The sequence below is a fragment of the Phoenix dactylifera genome, chromosome 12 (genome assembly GCF_051530095.1).
Source record: "Phoenix dactylifera cultivar Ajwa chromosome 12, Ajwa_hap1_PhDact_Kaust_v1.1, whole genome shotgun sequence".
Classification (NCBI taxonomy): domain Eukaryota; kingdom Viridiplantae; phylum Streptophyta; class Magnoliopsida; order Arecales; family Arecaceae; genus Phoenix; species Phoenix dactylifera.
This window is the reverse complement of record NC_143201.1, coordinates 27,679,152-27,704,870: the sequence shown is the minus strand read 5'-3', so window position 1 is coordinate 27,704,870 and position 25,719 is coordinate 27,679,152. Positions and strand designations below refer to the sequence as shown.

At 41.0% G+C, this 25,719-nt stretch overlaps 3 protein-coding genes across 13 annotated transcripts; 1 reads left to right on the top strand and 2 right to left on the bottom strand.

The window, feature by feature from the left end:
- Window positions 1-32: 32 nt before the first annotated feature.
- Window positions 33-13,097, bottom strand: LOC103710249 (proton pump-interactor 1-like). 11 transcript variants are annotated; one of them, XM_039130359.2, is made up of 9 exons: window positions 12,763-13,097; window positions 12,298-12,377; window positions 4,504-4,898; window positions 4,122-4,316; window positions 3,868-4,047; window positions 3,576-3,770; window positions 1,448-1,546; window positions 853-1,377; window positions 33-726 (listed from the first exon to the last, which is right to left on the bottom strand). In XM_039130359.2, exons 3-9 carry the CDS (start codon window positions 4,891-4,893, stop codon window positions 412-414), a joined length of 1,899 nt encoding a protein of 632 aa, XP_038986287.1. In that variant the 5' UTR covers window positions 4,894-4,898; window positions 12,298-12,377; window positions 12,763-13,097; the 3' UTR covers window positions 33-411. The 11 variants fall into 11 exon arrangements, with proteins under 11 accessions (XP_038986287.1, XP_088565610.1, XP_088565617.1 ...); XM_088709484.2 differs by lacking the exon at window positions 12,298-12,377 and adding an exon at window positions 5,929-5,997 and having other exon boundaries at window positions 12,763-13,038; XM_088709491.2 differs by lacking the exon at window positions 12,298-12,377 and adding an exon at window positions 5,893-5,997 and having other exon boundaries at window positions 12,763-13,037.
- A 6,667-nt stretch (window positions 13,098-19,764) lies between these two features.
- LOC103710251 (transcription factor bHLH162-like) lies at window positions 19,765-20,925 on the top strand. The gene is made up of 3 exons (XM_008795910.5): window positions 19,765-19,998; window positions 20,209-20,553; window positions 20,680-20,925. Exons 1-3 carry the CDS (start codon window positions 19,819-19,821, stop codon window positions 20,764-20,766), a joined length of 612 nt encoding a protein of 203 aa, XP_008794132.2. The 5' UTR covers window positions 19,765-19,818; the 3' UTR covers window positions 20,767-20,925.
- A 2,585-nt stretch (window positions 20,926-23,510) lies between these two features.
- On the bottom strand, window positions 23,511-24,735 carry LOC103710252 (VQ motif-containing protein 4). The gene has a single exon (XM_008795912.5). It carries the CDS (start codon window positions 24,452-24,454, stop codon window positions 23,687-23,689), a length of 768 nt encoding a protein of 255 aa, XP_008794134.1. The 5' UTR covers window positions 24,455-24,735; the 3' UTR covers window positions 23,511-23,686.
- Between the last annotated feature and the right edge of the window lie 984 nt (window positions 24,736-25,719).

The following is a 25,719-nucleotide window of genomic DNA, read 5'->3' as shown; positions in this document are numbered from 1 at the left end:
AATAAATGCATCAAAATCAACAGCAACTTCACTTTGACATGACAACATTTATTCATTCACCGATGTAAATTATTCTTTGAAGTACTCTGTTAAGAATGATCTGACATAAAGGAACAAATAAAATCCATATCTGATGATCTCACAACACCATGCAACTATCTTATGACGGGCAGCATATTTTTCAAAGTTAGTTAAACTACAACAACAAAGTAAATAGACATCTCAAAGAGCGAAGAGGGTAACCTACAGCATGCTGTCTAATGAAAACTCAACACTGCATGAGCCTCGCATATAACGTTTCTCAACTGAGCACATTCACTTACTGGAAGGACACGAGTATAATTCGATCGTCTACCAATGTAACCCCTCCCTGCAAAACTGGTCTGCATCTTGAACATAGACTAATCTAGCTCAGTTTCTTCCAAAAGAAAAGTAGTAAGTCAACAACACAAGCACCAGAGCCCCCACTATCGCTGGGGCAGCCCATAACCAATATGAATGTGACTTCTGCCTCTTAAGGATGACCCTAGGGAGCGGAGCCCGACCTTTTGGGTGATTTCTGTACCTAGCTTTTCCTTTTTGTTCTTTGTTTGGTTTGGAAATTGGGGCTTCTATATTCACATTAGTATCTTCCGGCTCCACGATCTTCATGTCCATTTCAGTCTGCTCATCAAGTGCAGCAGGTGCAGACGTCCCAGCCTTTTTCCTAGCTCTCTTCTCCTTTTCCTGTACGAATTATAAAAAGGATCATTTAGATATGAAGGATAAAGGATTTTAAATATGCAGACAACATATGACATTTAGATAGTTTATCAGTACGTAAAGTCAATAAAAAGTATAACCAACACTTGCCTTGAGTTTCTTTTCAGCTTCCTTCTGAGCTCTGATTGCTGCTTTTGCTGCTGCTTTCTCAGCTTGCCTCTTCTTCCTCTCCGAAGCCATCTTAGCTTTTGCAATCTCCTCTTCTCTTTTCATCTCCTTCAACTTCACAGTATCAATCTCTTCAACTTTGGAAGACTCCTTTTGGGACATCTCAGTCACTGAAGCGTTTTCAGTGTCCATAGGACCACTCATCTTTCTTTTCGATGCCACCTCAGTTGATTTAGTATTGCCAGCATCATGTAACTTGTGGCTAGTGACAGTATCGTTGAGTGGAGCGGGGTTCACACCCTCCTTTGCTTGTTTTACACTTGCTTTAGCTGGCATGGTCTCTGATCCTGTGGATGATGGTGCCTCTGAAATAATTGGCCTTTCATCCGGGTTCCTGATCCGTCCGTCCCTGCTAAGCTGACGAAGGTCTAGCGATGGCAATATCCTCTTCTCATAATCATCTCTGAAGTCTTTATTACTTCTCCACTGGGACATAAATTTCTCTTCCTAACATGTGAAGAAAGAGATTAATCAGCTGAACTGACAGGAAGAAGGAAAAGATATGTCCAGGACAAACCTCAGCATGGGCAAGCTCTTGCAGTGCTGCTATATCCTTCTTTGCAGCAAGATCCTTGGCAGTGTTTAAGAGTGAACGGTTTTGAAAGTAACATGCATTCTGAAACCGAAGAATCAAAATCAGCATTAGGCTCATTCGCCATGGCAACTATGCAGCTACACCATGTAACCCACCCATCCCAACAGCCTTGCTGTAGCTTAAATAGGATAAGAAGGTATATTGCACCAGAAAATAAATGCATCCAAAAGTAATTCGGAAAGGAATCTAGAGAATAAATATGTAAAATTTCTGACATTCAAGGCCTACTAGTTATAATCATTCAATCTATAATTTACAGATCAATAATTAGAGAATCCCATTATCCACATAGCAAGATAGCCCAAGTTCATTACATATGCCAAGGCTTATGTAGTACTTCTAAGAAAGATCTCTGGCTCTTAAATGATGCAACCCCATTAACTACTTCTATTGCATCAACTAGAAATTATTGACCAGATACCATGGAGAACATAAAAAGAAGGCATGCTGGGATAGCCAGACAAGGTTACGCATAAAACTGATGATGACAAGTTAGGCACATATTTATTAGTTCAAAACAATAATTTCCCCATTTTGGGTTGTGGTTTTAGCAGTATTGGATTAAAAAGTCTTGAATTAGCTTGGGTTATAGTTATCTAGCTTATCATAAATCCTAGAGTCAGATCACGTACATTCTATGCCATCCATTATACATCTGAATCAAGAAATGCTGAACCGGCCCATACCGGCCGGTTTAGCCCGTACCAAATCGGTACCGGCTCTAACCGGTCCGGTTCGGTGTTAAAAATCAATACTGGCCCATACCGGTTTTAAATTTTTTGGGAGCTTTTGGATGCGTGAACCAAGCCGAACCAATGATACCGGTTCGGTACCGGTCCGAACCAGTACCGGCGCCAACCAATACGTCGGCACGGTCGGTACGGCGGACCTTCTAAATGCTTCATAAATGTTTCCATATGTTTAGTATAAGTACTGAGATTTTCTCACACTTAAGAATGCTTACGATTTTCTCTGTACCTTGGCTGGACCTAGAATCACCACCCATTTCCACTATTTGGTATCCAAGGGCTGTCTATGCATGTAAACATGTGAATAGATGCTGGTAATGGAGTTTTGAGGCCCCCCAACAATGCCTATTGGCATAAATTTTGATCTTGCTCTACTATGGATGAAGCAGGTACCATAGCACCGATAATTTTATTTTCATAGATCAAACATTAGAGACAACAAAGATAGAGATTAAAATTGTTATGATAATGTAGAAGATTTAAATGCCACTAAAATTAATACGCCTGTCAGATCTTGATATCTTGATTGATAAAATACTGATGGTTTTGTGCCCTTGATAGAGAGAGAAAATACTTGCCGAAATAATAACCTAAACCATGACCAAGCATCATAGCAGACAGAGAAAAAGAGGAAAGCCCAGCTCCAGAATTACATATGTTGGGCACATGAATAACTAGAAATTATAGGCATGTAGAGTGATATATATACCCACATATATGAATGATTTGGTTGGTTTCGTAAGGAAAGACATAATGCACGGATCTAAAATGATGAAAAGAAGAGCACTAAAATGGAAACACAGACTGTCTTGTTTGACTATCCAAGTAGGAGATCAAGTTGAAGGCATCAAGAACAATCTGCAAGAATAAGGTTTTCGAGCACGTGTGGCACCCCAAATTGAAAATATTTTGACTTTGGCTGATAAGCTGGGCGATCTCTTGATATTCAAGTTATTGGCAAGTTTGGCATGCCCCTGTTTGCTATATGTCTAATATAGCAACTGCAAATTCCAGCATATGCCTATCTGTTCCAAACTGAATAAAAATACAGATCCTAGACCACTAAAATTAGAAATTGAAGGAAGGCTTGAAGTCATTTCTATGTGGGACCTGCAAATTTATTTTAAAGAGTTATTGATAAAAGCTTATGATATCAAACATCATAATGAAAAGTAAATCATGCCTCCATTGAAATAATACGGTGTAAGTAGGTAAAAGTAACTACCCCTGTATACTGAAAAATAAAAGTTGTTTTTCCAAAAAAAAAAAAAGGACGTGGAGTTAGATGTAAAGAATCATACTGCTACATCACGTGCTTTCCTCAATTCAATGAGAGTTTCAAATGCTTTGTCCTTCTTCTCATTCACAGCAGTCAACTCCTCCTGTAAGGAAATGATTTCATCATCTATGGTCTTCAGTTCTTCTTCCAGTTGTCTGATTTTCATCCTAACTGCTTGTTGCTCCTTTTTAAATCCATCAATGTCACCACCTTGTAACTGCAAAAAAAAAAAAGAACCAGTGAAATCACAAGATCTTGGGGTACAGAATAAGATTAGAGGATTAAGCTTTTATGCAGAAAGAATGTGAACTTACTTTGACCTGGTCTTGAATAGCTTCTCTCTGACCTAAGGAATCCTGAATTTTAGCTCTCATAGCAGCATTAGCAATAACTTTTTCTCTTGTTCCTTCAAGCTGTTTGATCTCCTTAATCAACTGTTTCTCCTCAACTAAAGTGAGGCTCTCATGTTGCATATGATAATGCCGGCTTTCAATCTGTTACATTAAAACAAAAGCAGGAGTTAGATGCCAGGGCACCAAAAACCGAGGAAATAGAACAGCTCACTTACAAGTTCATTAAGCTCTTCCTCTGAAGAGCATAAACCCATTCCTTTCTCCCTCACATCATTATTTGCACTACGCAGCTTGCCCAAAGCTTCATGAAATGGTTTCATTTCTTTTCTCTTCTCATCCATAATCATCCGGTATTGTTTGTCCTCAGCAGTCAAAGGCTTTAATTGCGAAATCACTTGTGCTCGCTCAGACTATACCAAGAGAAGGGGAAGAAAAGAAAAGAAAGTTTAGAATCAATGGGACCATATCACGGCCCATTTGATTTTCTGTTGTCACAACACGATAGCAGTGCATTCTAATCAATAAAGTAGATAAAGCTAATTCTCCCACAAAAAACTAAAAATAACAGCACGGCAAATCAATTTGGGAGTAGCGCACCCTTTTGGCCTTTAATGCTTCAGTTATTTGGAATCGATGTTCATTCTTCTTTCGGATCTCCTTGTCAGCTTGTTCAATTTTGGCCTTCAGTTTTGGGTCTTCATAAGAACGGTGCTTGACAAAGTAGAAGGTATGGAATTGCTTTGGTGCTGGCCACTCATCTACAGCATCCTTTGGAAAATTGACATTGGCAACACGATCTCCCTCTTTGCCCTCTCCATTCACTCCATGTGAATCATCCACTGAACCAAATTTGCTCAGTCCATCGAGTCCGTGTCCCTGATTAGATTTTGTCTTGCTATCCATTTCAGCAAGAAATGTATTGTCTCCTTCAATTCCTTCTTTGACCTGGCTTGGAGTAATATCAGCTCCGACTGTCTCCACAACCATAATTTCTGTTAAAGGTTTACAAAAGACCAAATTAAAATAGGCTCAAATCCTCCTTAATTTCAGCAAAAAGAGGCCATCCCATATAGTAACAATTACATAGAATGAAACAAAAATGACATGGAAGCCATCCCAAGCTTTTCTGTAAATTAACATGGTAGTGAAGGAAATTTTCATGCAAAGTAGCCATAAAGATGTATCTCCAGAAACCACAGAGTCCTGTACCCATAAAGATGGACCTCCAGAAACCATGGAGTTATGTATTTACCCACCTGGCACACACAAACATACCAAATTGCCCATAAAAGACAAATGGATGGGTGCATATCCATTTGCAAGCAAAGTTTGCCATACCAGTCGGTACCGATGCATAATAACCGTTTTGTACTGTATCGGTACCAACCTGATATGCGGTATTGGGGAGGCGTACCGATACTCAGTACGCCGAACTAGATACCACACCGAGCATACCAACATAATAATAGGATGGTACCGGTATAGGGTCCGGTACCGAGATGGCGAACTTTGTTTGCAAGTATGCACCATGCGATAGAAAGAGATGCAACTAAATAAATTCTCAGTAGTAAAAATGCCACCAAGTGTAAGAACAAACATGTTCAAAAGTAGATCATCATAGATGGTAATACTAGAAATTACGCAAAGCAAGATTAAGGCCTTAGATGACAAATTCAAAATTCTTGATTATTATAATAGTTTCTTTAAACAACATGTCAAGCAGAAAACCGCCTAGCATTATTTTATTAAAAAATATATACGCATGAATAGAAGTTTCTAATAAGCAAGCTTAGTTGAATTATTTGAGATACTACCTCACTCTAACCAAGAGTTGTAGCCAACTCCTTGCAGGCAAAAACACAGAACTCAACAATACCTGGAAATGTCTTAGAGAGAAAAAGCAATCACACTAAAAACTAAAACAGCTCATCTTTCAAACTAAGGTAGATGAAATGAAACTACAAGAGTCAAAAATGCAACTCTTACACAGAAAAGTTTCCAAGATTATGATGCCATCCTCACCATTTTCCATGTCTAAATAATTGTCAGATTCCAGGTATTTGTTTCCAGGTCGCTATATGTCTTTGTTTTCTGCCAATTAAGTGCATAGTTCATTAATAACCAATAAAGGTAAATGTCAAAAAAAGGCATCTTTCATGCTTGGTAACTTTTCTCCTCTTGCACAGACAACGGAGATTCGTCACTTCCAAATGACCACTAGACGTACCCCCATTTAACCAAGACAAGCTGAATATGATACATGAAGCAGAAGACAACAGGTCATTATCTATCAAATCTTCTTCTCTTGGCTACAAAACCAAGTTGAAGGACCTTTCCCTACATAACACAGCAATTAACCTCTCAAGGAAATTAGATTAGAAGCACAATTCCTAAAAGCGTGATTCTGATTCATCAATCTCATACAATTAATCAAATATTGTTTTCTCAACCAGACATATTATAATTGAGCCGGTGCCAATTGGATGGTAGTGGTCAGGTTTAGTCATAGCCTGAGCAACAAGGTTGCATACAGACAGGCAAGACTAATGCACTTGCAGAAGTAGTCTAACTCCCCAAGCCCCCACCCCCATGCACCCCATAATGCGCATGAGAGAAAAAAGGAGGTGCACTTGGTCCTAGGTTACAAAGTTAGTAAGAAAACACATGCGTTATTCAATCTGAATTCATTGCTTTCAGATAATAAAATAGATGGCTAAGATTAACCCTTGTAACTTACTCAGCATGATCTAGTGATACTAAATTATGCATTTGCTTTACATCAACCCTGCCCATTTTCTTGCTTACCCTTGAACCTAATGGTTTCTCCACCATTCTCACTCTCAGGCAAGATAGAAGCCTGTTAGAATATACAGCCATCTCAATGTTCCTCTTGGTATATATAGTGCTTTAAAAGGAGGCAACAATATGTGGGCAGTCAAGGGGCCACATAGTGCGTATGTGGTATGCAGATTTATGCAGGAGATATGTGATTGGTGTTTTTCTATCATAAAAATAATAATAGCAGCATTAACAAGAATAATAAGTAACACTTACTACTCACAACTTAGTACTTAAAATTGAATAGTGATAATCATAGCATTTTATAAATTAACATTATTGACAATACATGCATCTGGCATAGCCATAACCTGCATCTACCTACCAACCAAATGAATCCATTGCATGGGCTTGCGTAAGAGTGGGTCATGCACACAACTTAATAATGCGAAGCAAGCCACATGTACCGCTACATAATGTTAAGTAGGGATGCATATGCAGCCACATGGCTGTCTATTTGCCCATATGCAGCCTAGTCGCATATGATAACCACATATAAGAATGCATTGCGGTCAAGAGACCATATCTGCATATGCGGCCGCATATACCACTTTATAGACTAGTCCAACATCTTTGCACTACTCTTATTCCTAGAGCCACAAAATCATTGATACAACTCTAAGGGCATGTTTGGTTGGTGGGAGTTGGCACTACTCTTATTCCTAGAGCCACAAAATCATTGATACAACTTTAAGGGCATATTTGGTTGGTGGGAGTTGGTCTGTAGAATGGGAATGGGAATGGGAGTGAGTGACTCCCATTCCAACCATTTGGTTGGAGGGAGTCTCATTCCCATTCCGATTCCAGAGAGGAATAGCAATACCCCAATCTCAAATCTCTCCTAGTATTCAAATCTCATTTCGATTCCAATGCCAGTCACAAACCAAATGCATCAAAAATATGGCCATTCCAATTGCGATTTCGATTGCAAACCAAATGCACTCTAAAATCCTACACTCACAGTCAATGCCCCACACTCGTCTAATCTCCACATAAGCTTCCTTTATCCTCTCTCCTACCATTGATACAGCTCCATAATCCTATATTCGTGGACAATAGCCACAGGAATGATCCATGAACGGGGGTATTACTTTCAAAAGTTCCATATCGGTTCGACCAAAAACAATTATTGATCCATATTAAACACAACCCCAAGTAGTAACAAGGTCATGCTTAATCTTAGTGACCCTTTCATCAGCAAAGCTCCCACACAATTGGCTTCAATAGTTCCATCTATCTTATTTCAAGGAGAGTACCAATTAACTCATAACACTAAGTTCTAGTTCTAATGTTTTTATACATTTATAGTAAATAGTAATTTAACTTACAGGAAAAGATCGTTTGTGGCCCAAGATTCGCCATCTCGGTACCGGACCTCGTACACATACGATCTTATGATAGTGTCAAAATGTGGTACGATACGAGACGGCAATGCATACCGAGTATCGATATGCTACGAGACTGTGTACTAGTTCGGAAATGATGTGATATGGTATGCCCAGTACGGTATAGTACTGACCGGTACGGCGAACCTGTATGACCAGATGAGAAAGTTTAATATTACAAGTTATGATAAACAATATTTTCTATTCCATACTTGCTTGCAAGTTGCAAACCCACAACTTAACTGAGAAGGCTTAGAAGTAAAGGCAATTGAGTGAGCCTGCATATATCTTCGAAAGCAAAGAGATGGAGAGCTTGGCCCAGACAAAAGAAGGGATGGTGGCGCCTTCAAAGCAAGGGTTCAGCCAATCTAAGGACAATATGATACAAAAACCCCTACTAACAACGTAGAAAAATTTTCCCCTCTCCTTTTTTGTCCCTTCCTTTCCATGAAAGAAATTGTAGGGGATAGCAGAGTTACTAATTCGCTGGACAACTATGTGATCTGTGAATCAGTTCGAAATGTAACATTTTGGGATGCTATTATTCTAAAATGGTAAAAGTAGTAGTTTACACGTATGGAAATACCTATCAAGAGACTTACCAAACCAAATGGAGGAATTTTTATGGCTGGCTCCAATCGAACAGGTGAAATACACATCAAAAACCGTTTGAAGAATCCCATAAATTAGTGGAAAAAATTAAGAAACTAGAAGTTTGGGCATGTCAGTGGAGAAGATAAGGTTTGGCTTTTAAGGCATGAAATTTTAATTAGATTCAATTAGATCTAGGGGCCGGGTGTTGACCATGTAAAGTAAACCTCGCCAATAAAAATTACTCCTACAAAGGGTTCAAAAAAGTTGGGAGAGCATAACCAACCTCAGAGCGGAAGATCATAGAACAAGGATAATGGCCTTCCATGCATCAATGGCAGTTGTAACATATTCTAGGAATTTTATGAGAGTCATATATAAAATAGGGTCATGTGTAATATGACTCTATGTGGATCATGTATAATATGAAGCCATATATGATTTCACAATTCACATAAGATATCCACCTTTTCTAATCCTACCTCAAATGAACTAGGTTCATCACACAGCAAATTTTGAATTATGAACCCAGTTACAGACCAAGTGAACCAGCAATTTAGATGACATAAAAGAGAGTAACATTAAAATTTGGGGAAAAAAGAAATTCAATTTGTTTTCTTGTTCCAGCTAAAAAAAATACTGTTGTAACTGTCAAAGTCAAACATTAGGCAGCGACAAGATTCCTTTCATTTTTCTTTTCAGTTCACTATTTATTGACTTTGTCTTCGAGCTTGGGCCAGGAAGTCACCTCTCACACATGTAGAAATCTCTGCAGATCGTATAAGTTTTCAGATCTTAAGTTCTATTTTTAAATCTATGCAGAAAAAAGATAAGGAAATTCGCTTGCAGATCTTATCACAAGGAATTTGACAAGGTGCCACATGCTAGTCACAAAGAGGTTCCATGAGTAGAAAATCGAATGAGTGATCAACAATTCGTCAAGTGAGATGTGGAATGAATAGGAGGAGAAAGCAGGTGGACAAATGAACAAACCATCAAATGGTAGAACTTGATAAAGTCATAAAATTAAAGTGCACAGGTAGACATTTAGATGGAGACTTTAGCATTATATTTCTTCTCGGGAAGAGGAGGAGAGGAGGAGGAAGGCAATTAACAGAAACCAGGTGAATTTTTAAGCAAGACATCATCTCTTCAATTTAAGACTTCCCAACAGACACTTATACAGCATCAGTGAGTTTATGGCCCTAATGGGAAGCAAAACAAGCATGTGGAAAATACAGAGTGGAAAGGAATTATTCCTAGAAAACATTACAATTTGGAATATTAACATGAATAAGATCTTCAAAGTTACATGAACTAATCATCTTCCCTGACCGATAAGAAAGGAAACCTGGCTGCACAGACATTATTCCACCAACTAAAGAATGGGTAATTGTTAGCAGTCCACTCTCCACACCCAAGCTTTGCCCACAGATCCTTACAGCAAAATCAACAGCTGCAAAGATCCACTTTGAGGGTAGAAAAAATGGAAATCGAATTAGTCTAGCAAGAAATCTTCAAAAAGATAAGAGTTGACATTATCTGACCTGACCAAAATGTTTCTACATTTTCATCCTAAGAACAGAATTGACCTGAGCTTTTAACAGTAACAAGTATATAAGAAGCCAATATATATGTATAATATATATATATATATATATATATATATATATATATATATAGTGAGAGCAATTAGAATAATCTAGAATTTGGATGAGTCCCCTGCAACTAGAAACAACAGAAGGCTCAACACATGAGGAGCAAACTAGATATTAACAATTAGGACAATAATGGTCAATAGAGAGGGCCAGTCCACCCAACCTCTTTAACTTTGCTTTTATCTTATTGTCTAGCATGTAGATTCATGCTTTCTTTCCCCAATAGATAGATAATTTATTAAGCTCGAAATTGATGAAGCAAGGATTGTCCAAATCCATTAAAGCCCGAACCAGCAGCTTTGAAATTGATTAAGCTCGAACTTGTTCTAGGCTCCTGGTCCTCATCGCCTCCTCCTTCGGCTTCTGTCCTACTGTTGTTGGATGCTTCTTTCTCCATGTTTGGTCTCTCTCACTCTCAGTTGGGTCCAGAGTCTCCCCCCTCTCCTTCGGCCTTGCCATTGCTTATTAGGGCGGCCGTTCGGTCACCTATGATACTAGGAAAAAGGGTGGTCCCTATCAATCCTTTGACATGAATAGCCTTTATCTTCTCATGGTCTTACCAATCGGCTATGTAACGGGAGTGAAGTGCGGGGCTTTGCATCTGACATTCGTTGGGCTTCCCTCTGCGGGAGCCAGCATCCCGACGCTTTGCATCACACTGAATGCCCAGCTTCGTAGAGCAGCTCTCTCCCCAGTCCATAGCAACGTGTAGAATCTGGATCTATTTATTGTGTGTTCTGACTCTATTGGATCAAGTCAAATACTAAGCCTTCTACTACTACTAGGGAGATAAAATGCTATATTTCAAAGATTAGACTCTCTTACTGTGATTAGTCTGGGCTATTCCCGAGCCAGGTTCCCTGGATCCATTCTGACCTAAATGGATGAATGAAGAAGGGGGCAGGCTTACTTCACAAACGTTTTTTTAAGTTTTCTAAGATTAGAGTTATAAACCGTGCTTCTCAAAAAAAAAACAAAAAAAAGGGTTCATAAATCATGCTTTTTTCTATTTAAGTCCAATATATAGAGTATACATCATCTTAAAGCTCCTCCTTGTTGCTTGCATTGGTAGTTGCCAACTATTCCCAAATATCACGTCCTAGCGTCATCTTCACTAGACATCTCTTTAGCCTAGAAGCAAGGAAGAACCATCACATTCATAAAACATACGGAATATTGAAAAGAGTTTTTCTCCATTTTTTGCAGGGGAGGGGGGGGGGAGGTGGGTTGGGTTAAAAGCACATAAAATCCAAATCGGATGCTCATTTAGTTGCCTGTAGTTTCCTTAAATAACCATCTCTCAGGATCTAAGCATATAGAATTTTTTTTAAACTAAATATCAGCACAAGTTGTTGGCTATTGTCAAACATATGAATAACTCATAACAAGTATACACGAGAGCAAGGATATGTGTCCAGATAATACTAATATATACAGCTGGTTTGTCACTACCCGAAAAGGCCCATATCCGCCCGCCAAAAAACTCATTGAACCTTACAATTCAGAATATAATTTATCATGTCAAAACTAAATTTATTTGGAAAAAAATTACAGTGATGAGCCTCATCAGTCATCGCATCCATTGAGGGTTTAAAAAACAAAATCTACTTTGCAATTCAGTCCTATCTATCAACTATATTCCCTGCAAGGAAACTGCTCCTGAATTCTCTCTCATTATGTGGACCGAAATATTTGCTATGCCCCACGCTGCTCTTTCTAAGATTCCAAAAGTACATGTTTCCTGGAATCCATAACATAAAGTCACTGAGCTTAAAGTATTAATGTTCGTTCAGGTCTCAAGCATGTTCTTTATAAGCATTCCAAATGATAAGCCAAGCCTGTTCTTCAAAATATTAGATAAACAATATAAGAAGCAAAACAGAATCATGCATGCACAAAGAAAGAGCCAGTTTGTGCACCGTTTCTTTAGGTGTTCTTTCTCTTCTCTTTGTAATCGCCTTCCTCCAAAACCCTTTATTCTTCTTTTCCGATTTACAGACTAAATTAACATATAAAAATTCAAAAGAAATCCTTAAAAATTGATAAAAGAAAAGAAAGCCATCAGAAATAAACGATCATATCACCAAAGAATCCCTCCTTGACCAAAAAAATGTAAAAAACCTACCACCATCCAAATAAATTAAATCAGCAATCATATCGAAGACAGCAATCGTACAAATAAACAAAAAAATTCAATCTTGATCTATAAAATAGATCAATCCCCCTAAAGATACTCGACGACCTTCACCCAGATTCTACAACGAACACAAAAAACGATGCCATCTCGAAAAGGCCCAAAACAACAAAATCCCGAACCGGAAAAATCGAGGAAAAAAATCAAGAAAACGCGATCGAACGAAACAGATGGAAGCAAGGATCCGTACCTCTCGTCCAAGAATTGGAGGAGGCGACCCTTACTTTAATCGGGGAAAGGGGAAGGAGAGACGGAGGGGAAGAAAGGGGCAGAGAGATCTTCCGGCCCCTTCTTTGTTTGGAACGAACCGGGGTTTTTATCTGGAAAGCGATCTCTCAAGCGGCAGATACAGATACAGATGGGGTAGATGGAAAGATTTTATTAGTACGAGCGAGTTTGCGAGCTGGGGGGAGGGAATCGGGACTCTAGATTCCGGTTCCGGCTATCGGTTTTTACTTGCTTCTTTGGTATATCTGAGCTCGGGCACACCCAAGCGAGGGGACGTGGCATTTAGAAGGTGCCTTTTTTCCGCCAGGTGGAAGATCCGAGATCAATACTAAGGGCTGGAGATAGGCCCGGACCAGCATGACACCGGTCAGGCCAGACTCGACATTATTTGAGCTCAGCCCAGCCTAGCCCTATCGTTTTTTTTTTTTTTTTTCTTCAACTAAAGTCTACCCTCCCCCTTCCAATCTTTCTCTTTGAGTATGTCACTCTTCTTTTTCCTCTCTAATTTCTCTCTATTTTCTCTCTCACACACAATTTTCCCCTAAACTCGGAAAAGCTAGGAGGACTTAGATCGGAGCCGGTGCAATCGATTTTCGAATCCAGCTCAGGGTTCGAACAAAGGTAAGCTGGCATCTGATCTGAAGCCTGAAATTTTATTCGAATCAGGCTTGAGCCATGGCCTGGTTCCATGAATGAAGATTTGGGCCTAGCAAATACAAAATTTTTACCCGGCCTTATATAGATCATTGTTAGCATTGTGGGTGATCAATTTCCAATCATAAAGGTGGAAAGATGTGCTCGAGAGGAGTGGATCCGCGTGTCAGCAAATTCTAGAATTAGGGAGATTTTTCATTGTCATAATGATTTCTGATTTATTTGTAGTAGCTTCTTGGTTTCAGGGTAGCTCCAACGCTTAATATTGCAGTATCGTGTGGGCATCAAATGTTGAGATGCACATGACATAAGCAAAACGTAAGCTACACGCATTTGCCAAGCATTTCAAAGAGTAGAAATGTGCGATGTGTGACAGATACTGCATTAAACAGCCATATGGACCACCGAGTATTGGACGTAGCTCATCTCTTCTTCATAGGGTAGAAACATAACGTTATTTAATAATACTTTCATTTCTTATACATGTGAAAGTATCGTATTTTGTGAATCATATTGAAGTGAAGATGATGTAAAAAATGCTTGCATTTTGATACGTAAAGTTACAGAGAAGTTACAGAAAGAGGAGGAACACGAGAGATTTGTTAATTGCAATGCAAGGAGGCCAATCTATTTGGCATTGCTTTGTGGCTGTCTAAAGCTTTCCTTTCAAGAAAATCTTGTTGTCCCTTTCGTGCCAAATGTGCCCCAAGTGATCGTTTGGTCCCAGCCTTTCTTTAGGCTAGTAGTTATTTATTAACGATTTAAGAAAATAAACCAAACAAATCATTTAGTCTAGCATGAATTGGCCAAGCAATTTGGGGTGGTTCAACAAACTTGGAGATACGTACAAGAATATCATAAATGGTTGGAGTAATGCTACACCTTGGCGCATATGCAGGTAAGAAGTCGTGATGCAGGCATTGCAAGTGGCAAATTAGTTGGTCATGATTCAAAGAAGAAAATAGTAACCATCTGGGATGAAGTACAATCTGTTTTGGTAATAAAGTAGGATTGGATTGTTTTTTTTTATTTTTTATGATGGGGGAAGTGAAGCCGCCTAGCCTTTTCTAATTTACAGAAGCTATTTATAAAAAAATTACAAAAAAAAAAATAGAAAAGAGCAATAAATTTTTTTAACAAAAGATAGTGATCTGTATGTAGACATGTTAAATTATTAAACAAGCCAAGCAATCTCATAAATGATTTGAAGTAGAATTTGATTGGTTGGATTTATGCGAGGGATATTAGGTTGATATGGACCACAACTAAATAGATTGTTCGATCTACGAATCCATCAAAAAATTCAGTCCAATCCTACCAAATTACTCAAACAGGTCTTACGCATGATGTCCACTCGCACACATTGCATGTCTATCTCCACTTTCACCGTCCATGGTCGCTTTCAACTCCATCTCCACGTTCACCGTCTCCACTGTGGTCATCGTTGCACGATCCGAGCCGGCCGCCTCCACAAGGCCATGTCCAACTGTCTTTATCTCCACCTTGAGTAAGATCCGAGAGCCTCAAATTTCCATGCAATTTAACTTGTCCATGGCTATCACAGCCCCCACCATGGCCGCATCTATCTCGGTCTCTCTCTAGTGCACAAGAAACACACTATGCTTCAGCTTACAGCTCACGAGTCTCTCATCACAAATGGAGTTCTTGATTCATTAACTGATTCTACAAAAGCAATACTTACAGCACCACTTTTTGCTGTTTTCCACAATCATGGGGAATGGACGTAGAGGTGAAGGCACAAGGGACGCGGGAAGAGGAGGATTATGGGAGGTAAAGGAAAGATAGATGAATAGAGGATGGAAAGTTTTAAGACCAGAGAGTCTTCAGTGGACAAGAAACAGAAGGGAAAAGAAAGAGAAGAAGATAGACGAGAGCCAACACATTAATTCCGGCCGCTTGCCCGGTCAATATGTCATATGGGAAGCCTACGCCTCAAATGTTTCATTTTTGTCCCGTGCAGGCTCACATCACACGATTGTTTATTCAAAGCCGCAAACCTTGGCAAACGTTACCAAGAGGACAATAGAGTACAAGAAAAATAAGAAGAACAAAGGCCAAAGAAGTCACGAGGATCCATTAGTGGCCAAAGAAGAAACACAACTCCAAATACTACAGCGACCTTGCTTCAACTGAGCCTAGATGTTCCCAATGTCGGAAGGTTTGAAGTCCTTGGCAGGACGGAGAAGAGCGAGCATCGGCAGCGAAGGAAAATTCTCCCGGCCATAAGATCGCCATCAACAGCTCGTTCCAAGCTCCAAGAATGGAGGCCTCAAAGCTCCAAGAGGTCCAATAGGAAAGAAGATTGGAAGGACATCCTCTTAAGATTCAAACAAGCTCAAGGAATGGTAAAGGTGCACCGAAGAAAAAGGTGATCCCCCGCTCAGCTAGAACTTCATTAGTATGAAGCCTGTTCCTAATTAAAAGCATGTCCAATCGAGTTTGTAGTATGAGCATCCAGCCAACCAAGGATGTCGGACGCAAATAATCTTGAGATCATAGGATATTTTTGAAATATGTTTCAATTTGTGTTCAATTGCTACATGATGCGTAGAAATTGTATCGTGTCCCATTTTGGCTCTTGTTGTGAAAGGCACCAACTCAACAAGTACAGTTGGGAAATTTTGGGTCCAGTGTTTTCCATCAAATTTACATCTTAAGTACCTTTGATGATATTTCTTTTTCCTCGTCAAAAAACCTTAGTGCTTTGAACCAAACTGAAGTCGTGACATACATGAAACTGATAATTTACGAAATTGGTAAACGTTAAGTAATTAAGCAATATCGATAATCATGAGTTAGTCAATCATGATATCCTCTTGTTTACGCTATACACTTTTTTCTTAAAATTTTTCTCCTGCTCCATTTCATACGTAAACGTGCTCAATTTCATCCAACATTTGGGTCGTCCAAAAAAAAAGTAGGCAATGATTGTAAGACGCCCCAGTTCACACCCCATACCACCCAAAAAGGCTGCCCATTTGCTTTCAAATCCGTGGATATATTTCGGATCATTACACCCCTAACAAATTTAAACTTTCAAGTCATTTAAATAATATAAAAATATGATACGATATAACCGGTTTGCCATGATGAATTTTTTATACCAACCTCTCTTATTATGATTAGAGATAAATCATTCAATCCTTTTCTACGTATCGTATACCAAATCCAGTGCATATATTTTATCACAATATGTAGTAATCTTACATCTAAACACTGAATTTATTTTTGCAATATTTGTCATGTCCCTATTAATCATTACAACAAGCCATGATACATTTCTGTCACAATCTCTAGTAATTTTAAACCTAAGCACTGAATTTATTTCTGCAATATTTGTTCTCCTACAGAATCAAATCAATATCGAAAATTATCCAAGGTATCCGATAACCTAGAACCTCTATTGGTCCACTAAAGGGTCCACCATTACGTAGTAACCCAGGACTACTTATCGGTCCCATTTAACCAATAATTTCTCTGGAACAACTAGAAAGAAAACACCAAGATAGAGAGAGAAGTCAATCCAAAAACCTGAGACCCCTTGTACGATCGTATAACACCGACCTGGAACTCTTCCTACGGCTACATAACGCCGACTCGAGACCAATACTAGCTCGAAGTTTCAGGTCACACAATATTGGCCGGGACCCCTTTAAGAGTCGGCCCAACTTCACAAAGTACTTAGACCCGCCATTGGTCCAGTAGAGAGAGAACAAGTAGAGAGAGGAGAGATAAAATAAGGAAAGAAGGAACATAGAGTTGTAAGGGTCTCTCCCTTCCGAAATAGAAAAAAGCTTTTGACGCACTTGTGACCGGCGATCCACAACAGTATCGGTGGCGTGCCACGCCTAGCGACGATAGTCAAAACAGAAGACAAGAAGTATCAAAATAGGAAAGATTTTGCCCGTGATCAACCCGGCAATGGAAATCCATTATAAACACGCATTAGTTAATCAACAAATCCAATTGAGGACTGCTCATTTCCTCGTAGAAAAGTTTGTAGACGGGAATTTGGTGTTTGGATTCTCACCCGCCCAAGGTTGAACTAGAAAGGTCTAATTTTCAACATTTTCATCAACATATTGCAGGACAGCGGTGACTAAGCAAGCCCCACACAGTACACGTGACAGCATATCACCTTGGATCACCTGATAATTTTCAACAGCCATCATTATAAGTATTGTCACATGATATTTGAAGGCTAGATTTACGTGAATCCCACGACAATGATGTTTAAAGACGATACGAATACTCCATCCATCCCCTGAGACACACACACGCCGTTCAACAAACTACTCGAGTCGGACCTTATTTTAATTTTTCCCTCGCTCTTCTTTTTTTTGTTCTTGTTTATTTTTTCCAAACAAGTCAGAACATTAATAAAAAATTAATTTTTTTTTTTGCATGGATATCCTTCTAAATATCGAATTTTGCGTGAATATCCTTTCAAAATTGATATTTGCATATATACCCTTGTAAAACTCTATTATTGTATAAATACCCCTAATATAATGGTTGTTTAACGGTGTTAAAAAAATCATATTTATATTAATTAAAAATAAAATAAAAATTTGAAATGATGTTATTACCCCCCCCCCCCCGATGCTCAGCTTCAACACCCCCCCGGTGCTCGGCTTCCCCTCCGCCCCGATCCCAAGAAGAAGAAGAAGACAAGAGCTCCACACAGCTGTGCTCTGCTTCAGAATCTCTTGGGCCCAGAAGAGAGAGAGAGAGAGAGGACTGCTAGTTCACAGAATCCAAAAGAACCTCGGCCCATCAGGATTCTCTCTCGATCTATTACACTGTTGATACCTCTAGTGTCTCGATCGGTGGCTTTTTTTTTTCCTTTTGTTTTTTGTTTTTTGTTTCTTTCAATTGCAACTCTTTCAAGTCATGGGTCGCCCAGCACCTCATAATTATGGTATGACTATTAGATTTGCCCAAATTTTTATCCAAAAGTGTGGCAAAGTTTCTATTTACTTGTATATCCTTATAAAAATTTCTATTTACACGCCTACCTATTAAGAATATTTGTCATTTTAATTTAAAACTGTTAATTTTTTAATGGTGTTAGATGGCATAGGTACATATACAAAAATAAGAATAAAAAAGAGTAGAATAGCAAAATAAATATTTGATGAGGGTATATATGTAAATATCAATTTTGGAAGGGTATTCACGCAAAATCCTATATTTAGAAAGGTATCTATGCAAAAAATCCTAAAAAATTTGTAAGATATCAGTTGGGCTGTCACCAAATCATGCAGACATGGATATAAATTTGGATTTATGGTTCATGCATACGTTAATGTAAACTTATAAATTAAGTTCACCCATCAACTGCCATTTATAAAAAAAATATAAAATATATAAATAAATCTATCTCATCCAAGCTTCTAGAACAAATGGTGCTTTTAACATGATATCAGAGCAAAGGTTTTGAGTTTGAATTCTGTCTCTGCAATCTTCAACTCCATTATTAAAAATTTCACATGTAAGGCTCACCTATTAAAAGAAAAAATCTGGCCCACATATAATGGAGAGTATAAGAAAATATAAAAGATACAAAAAAATCTAACTCATCCTATTAGCTTAAGCTTTTGGGACAAGTGCATAGTGATTTTAGCACTGTCATTATCTCTTGGTCCTTCTTACCGCATTTTCCTCCAAGTTCTATAGTTGTTGCCCCACCCTTGCCTATGGTATATCATCAATCGAGCAATGCTACTGTAAGGAAAAACACTCAGAAAAGTGATGTAGATGTTTATGAACTTCATCAAATGGCATGCTCTTTGACTGTGAATGTGTTCTCTTTTCTTTTTCTCACTCATCCCCACTTCGTTTTCACGAATATCTATGATGCAATGCGCTCAAAAAGTGTGGCAATCAGCGTCCGCTCCCGGAATTAGCATCCGTTCACTTCCTTCCACCAACTTGGTTTTCTCAGACTAAACGACGACGGAAACTAATGGTCGGTGATTCGACACGCTTTGCTCTTCAGCTCACACCAGCAAAACAATGATCAGCATGATCACATCCATCCATCTATAAGAATTATGGAGGTCGAACGGTCATGATCAAGATCAACTTCAAGTCCGCTGTTCGACCCAAACAGCGAACCAACCCAACGGTAACTAAGCTGGGGTCAACATACACGGCTTCAGATTCCACACCTCGGCCCGGTCATATGTCAACCTAGAGTCGTCGCCCTCGCAGCCGTGTCGAAACTACGTAAAACTCCTTTTGATGACTTAAATAACGCCTTCTGACGACTTCGACGGCATGCCCTCCCTCTTTCATTGGGCTCAACTTTTTCCCTTCGCCCTTTCTTCTACATAAAGAGATGGAGACCAACGCAGCCGCAGCGGCCGGTAGAGCTGGTTGGAACCCATCACCTCAAATGGAGAGCTCCCATGGCTCCACGAGGCCGGACCGCAAGACCGTCGAGAAGAATAGAAGAATCCAGATGAAGGCTCTCTGCTCCAAGCTCGAATCCCTCCTCCCCAACTCACCAACCTCAAGGGTATGTTTTTTTTTTTTTTTACACAGAAAACAGTCAATCCCTGATCGATCAAAAAGTATGTATGGAGAAAGTGAACAGATGCTCTTTTTTTTTTCTTTTGATGTAAATGGAGGCTAGGGCAAGCTTTTAAAGGTTCTCTTTTTTGTTTTTTGAGGTAGAACAAATGGTTCTCTTCTTCTTTCTTTACCGACCTTTTACTTGCGTTGGTAGGAGGGGGCGTCGACGTTGCCGCTACCGGATCGACTAGATGAAGCTGTGAATTATATTAAAGGGCTGCAAGGGAGGCTGGAGAGGATGAAGGAGAGGAAGAAACAATTGATGGGATCCGAGGGGACGAGCCGAGGTATGGGAAGCGAGATGGGAAAGGGGATGAGGTCGTCCCACATAGAGGTCCAGGACCTGGGCCCTGGGTTACGAGTTGTTCAGATAAGTAGCCCAGTGGATCGGCTCTTGTTCTACGAGGCGATTCGAGTCCTGGAGGAGGAAGGGGGGGCGGTTCTCAATGCCAACTTCTCGGTGGTCGGCGACAAGGCTTTTCACATCATACACTCCATGGTGATGACCATATTGAACATGAATTTTTGTTTAGTTGCAATCACTTGTTGCTAGCTTTGGTTGCTTATTAGCTTATTGAAATCGCCTATTTCTTCTTCTAACATGGAAGTGTCGTTAATGGTGTAGGTCGCGGATCCTAGAGGTGCTTCTGAGGCTAGCAAGGTGTTGGAGAGACTACAGAAAGCTTGTAACCAATGCTGGCGATGTTGTTAGCCTACCGTGTGTGTGAGTGCGTGTGAAAAGGGTTTGTTTCAGATTCATTAGGGGACGCCGAAAAATTATCAGTGGAAAGTAGACTATTTGCCGTTTTCTGTAACAGGGCTACTAGTTTTTCTTTTTAATTTATAAACATCTCTTTGGTTTGATTCTTCTTTCAGTGGTCTCTTTCGTGCATGTTTGGCGAACCGTGTACCACTAGGTTGCCACAAGGAGCGAAGCTCGTTAAACGCTCTACAGGCACTAAATAACGACCCACCTCAAGTTGGGACTTGGAAATTAAATTGCTTAAGCTCCGCAGGCGCGCGTGGTCATGCGATGGACTATTTTGACAGGGTCTCTGACTCTGGCAGCGTCCAAGTCCCAAACCAATCCTTCTTTCGCACGAATCCATCATTGGATCTCGCTCTGAGATCTAGACAGATGGAGGAATAATAAAATTTGGAATGCTTTAAGAACTGTGCGGTGATTAATCCAACAATGATTTGTGTGAAGTAAGGTGAACCTTCTTTCGCCCGAAAGACACAACCCCTATGCGTCCAAAACACCCAGAGGTAACACTTTATAACTAGGTGTTGATCCAACCACTCTCATGATTCATGTCTTTCTTGATTTCCTTGCAATTACAGACACGAGCATCGGTAGCGATGCATTGGCGAAAAGAAAAATTAAAAAAAGGAGGCGTAAAACTCTGATCATGGTGATTATGGAACCAATGTGTTTAATTTTCTGGCTGACTTTAATTTTGATCATGGTGATCAGTTGTTTTGGTTCTGATGCAATGTAATGAGCATAAAACAATATGCTCGCATCATCATTAATGGGGAATTGGATTCTTGGGCAGGAAACAGGAATCAGATGCTAAAGAAATATTCTGGGGAAAAAATCAGAAATTGGAAACATACCTTCCGATTCTTGCTTGACTGAGTTTTTATTTTAATATCATTTAAAACGACTATCAGTTTGTCCACGTTGTATTGAAAATTGTTCGTTGCTCCAACCTTTCCTACACATGGACCTGCCATGTTCAGTGCCAAACAAAAAGTATGATTCTTTTTAGATCTCTTTCGAAAAAATAAAATAAAAACCATCATCCTGCAATTCTCTTCTTGTTGTTGTGGTAGGGCTTAGACCAAATATAATTGGGTTTGCAGGTATTAAGGCGAGACATCTATATCACCTAATTCATTATTTTGATTAATTTAAGACTTGACCATGATTTTGAATGAAATGTAGGATTGTCTGTTGTTCCATCTTAACACGTCTGCTAAAAATTGAAGGTTCTCCGTCTCTAATCTGGCATACATATTTTTAATAAAGTATATACTTGTGTTTCTAATTCCTTTTCCTTCTAGGTTTCTATATACATTTCTTTCGAATCGTCTTCGTTAATTGCTAACACATCAAATAGCTCACAAAATATATTATCCAAAAACCTAACAGCAATCACTATGCCCGTCTCAGAATCCCTACCCCTATCAAGTGGTGTGTCCGAGTATTAGCCTGGACTCGGATGCAGCCTTAATTCTCCCACAAGTCTTTTCCGCGCGATGTCTACAGGTTGGAGCTAAGCCTTATCTTGCCAACCCTCTCGAGTGTTAAACAGTTCGACGCACCCATCAAAACCATTATTACGGATATTATCATAACACCTATTATTTATCCAAAAAAAAAATATTTTTTTTTAAATATTTGAATAATCATCGAAATAATGGCCATTGTAACCGTATTGTCCGTTTTTTATTTTTATTAAATAAAAGAATATATATTTTGGACCATACAATCATTTTTGAAGGGAATTTTGAGAAAATTTGATATATATATATATACAAGAAAAAATAATAACAGCTCTATTTTTTCATATTGCTTACCTCCACGATATAATGAAAAGTGGTTGTAACTCTTATAATAACCATCACCATCATTCGAGACCATACTTTCAATGCGGAATTCGGTCCATGACTAACTGAGAGGTTGGTCACTCTCTCCTGCCTCAATCCATTGCTACCACAGGCATTGACTGGTCTGGAGCACGATGCCACTGGATAAGGGTTGTAGCTTTTGCTCGAAAGAAGGATTCACCCTCCGTCACACAAATCCACCAGTGGATCACACACTGCTCGAAACACTCCAAACTCTATCATTCATCTATCTGCATAAATCTCAAAGCGACCAATAGAGGATATACGCTCGAAGAAAGGTGAATCCTATTTACCTGCCAAAAGATACAACCCCTATACAAATTTAGACGACATAGCTCCCACTGGTCGGCCCTTTTACTTTTTCTCGCCTGTCCAGTTGTGTATAATTGTGCATTGGGATCCAAAAAGCCCACGAAACCTTTGAAGTTGAGATACCTCAGCCCATGTGATCAGGTCCTAAAACGTAGCTCCGGTCCATTATCCTAAATCGAGAATGGGAAATGGGCCTTCTACTTCTTCAATTTGACATCCTTTTTAACAACTCTGGCCCACCTTCGCCTCCATCAAGCTCAGCATCCTTATTCCACACTCTCACATAGAAATGTCAATTGGAGAAGGGACTGATAAAGATATTGTGTTAGCTTCCATTTCTTCACTCTCATTTAATATGAGTTAGATTCTCAGTCCCTGCTCCATGGTCAACACCAAAAGGATTGACAAAGTAAAAGAAGGAAAACGAAAGCTAGTAATGAAGAGCGGGGGGAGGAAAAAAGGGGGAAAAAAAGAAAGGAAACCAGCTTCCAGGGATCATTCATCTCATGGTGGTCGGTTTGCATCACAAGCATAATAATACGAGAAGAGGAGGTCAAATTGTACAATTGAAGCAGAGAACTGTGCTATCGAGCAAGCAAGCAAATATTGGATAAGCCCATCTCCCTCTAACAAATCAAAGGAGTAAAGGAGAAATAAAGATACAGGTCCCCAAAGTTAAAATCTCAAGGAGAGGGAGAAGAAGTGGTGACGGGAGAAGGAGAAGAAGAGACGCTGGGAGAGGTCTCCGGGAACAGCGGCAGGAGCCGTGGAGGCTCGGCATCCCTCGGCGTGGTCCTCGGCGATGGGTGCAGATAGAAACCCTTCTCGGCGATCGCCCGGTCCTCCGCCAGCTTGGCGGCCTCCGAGCACGGGTGTGGCGGGCGGTTGAAGGGATCGGGTATGAGCGGCGTCACCGGACTGAGCGCCAGGGAGGGAAAATCCAGCATGCTCGGCGACAGGATCTCCGGCTGCATCCGAGGAGAGAAGGCGGTGGCGCCGACGGGCGAATCTGGGTTGGAATAGGAAGCAAAGTAGGCGGGAATGAGAGGACTGGTGATCTTGAGGTTCTTTAGGCTGTTGCGACGCTCGTAGAGCTTGAAAGCCGGCTTCTTTGGGCCGGGAGGCTTGGCGGCGGGAGCGATCGGGCCTTTGGAGGCGGCAGCGGAGGAGGAGGCGGTGGCGGCGGCGGCGGCGGCGGTCTCGGTGGAGCCGGTGAGCATCTGGACGACTTGCTTGAAGGAGGAGGTGTCGGCCTGGACGAAGGTGGTCGGGTAGGGATTAACTTCGGGGGCTTTCGGAATGGATTTTGGAGTCAGCGGTGGTGGAGCTGATGGTGGCGACGATGTGGTTGCTCCATTACTGTAATTGCTGTTGCTATTGCTGGTGGTGTTAAGGGAGGAGGCTTGGAGAGGGGCGCTCGCCTTGTCTTGGGTTTTTGGGTGGTTTTCCATTGATGCCTGAGGTAAAAACCCGTCCTTTTTAGCAGATGGAGGAGCAGTGAAGGATCGGGAGACTGGAGATGGCGTGGTGGATGAGTGGGAGGAATGAAAGGGAGAGAAGTATTGAATCTCTCTCTCTCTCTCCTTTTGTGGGTGGTTGGGGGAAAAAAAAGAAACACAGGAAATGGAGGAAAAGGAGGAACGGAGGTGGGGGAGAAAGTGAGTGCAGAATAGCGTGCGAGTTAAATAATAATAATAATAATAAATAAATGGGAGCTCTGGGTTCGCTTCTCTTTTGAAATAAAGTTGTGGCCTTGGGATCTGTCTGCTTGTTTTGTTTTGTTGATTGGGTGCTGTGGCGAAAAACGGGGTGTAGGTAACAGCATGAACATCCCCACATTTTTTTTAGCAGTGGTCTGACGACGGAACAGAGCTATGGGAAAACTTCCAACGGATAGTTTCCTGCCGGAGAACTGCCTGTCGGTGTTAACGCCGGCCTAGGCGAAGTGGTCTCCGGTGTCGCGGGAGGCCGGTCGTCCATCCGGGTGGCGGGATTTGCGACGGAACAAGCTAACAGCTCGACGGAACTTACAGCTCGACGGAACTTACCGTCTTCTTCCTTGCAGGGCGCCCAATGGATCGGAGGGGGACGGCAACGGGGGAAGCGGCGAGAGGCACTGGTACGGCAACGGGGGGAGCGGCGAGAGGCACTGGTAAGGGGTCTGGAGCCTGGGCGAGGCCGGGGCCGTGGGTGACTCAATGGCCCACGGCCGCGGAGGTCGAGCGGCTGAGCCGCTGCTTCCCGGAGGTGTTGCATCCTCCGGAGGAGCCGATCACGGCGGCCCGGCTCGAATGGGAAGGTCGGGCAGCGGTGGTCCGGAGTTTCGGCCGCCGTGTCCCAGCCGAGTGGGTGGCGAAGGAAGTCGCCGCTCGGACCAAATTGACAGAGGTGGTGGCCGTCCCGCTTGCGGACGGCTACCTCGCCCTGAGGTTCCGGTCGACGGAGGACCGGGACCGGGCGTTGAGCGAGGGCCCGTGGGTCGTGGCCGGGCAACTCCTCGCCATGACCCCATGGGTTCCGGATTTTGAACCCGGGGAGGAGGCTGTGCAGACGGCGATGGTGTGGCTCCGCCTACCCCGTCTGCCGCCGGAATATTGGTCGACGTCGACCATCTTCTTTATAGCCGCTCGGGCGGGCCGGCCGGTAGCTGTGGACAGCTTCACAGAGCAGCGGCAGGCGATGGGATTCGCCCGGGTGAGGGTGATGGTTGACACCA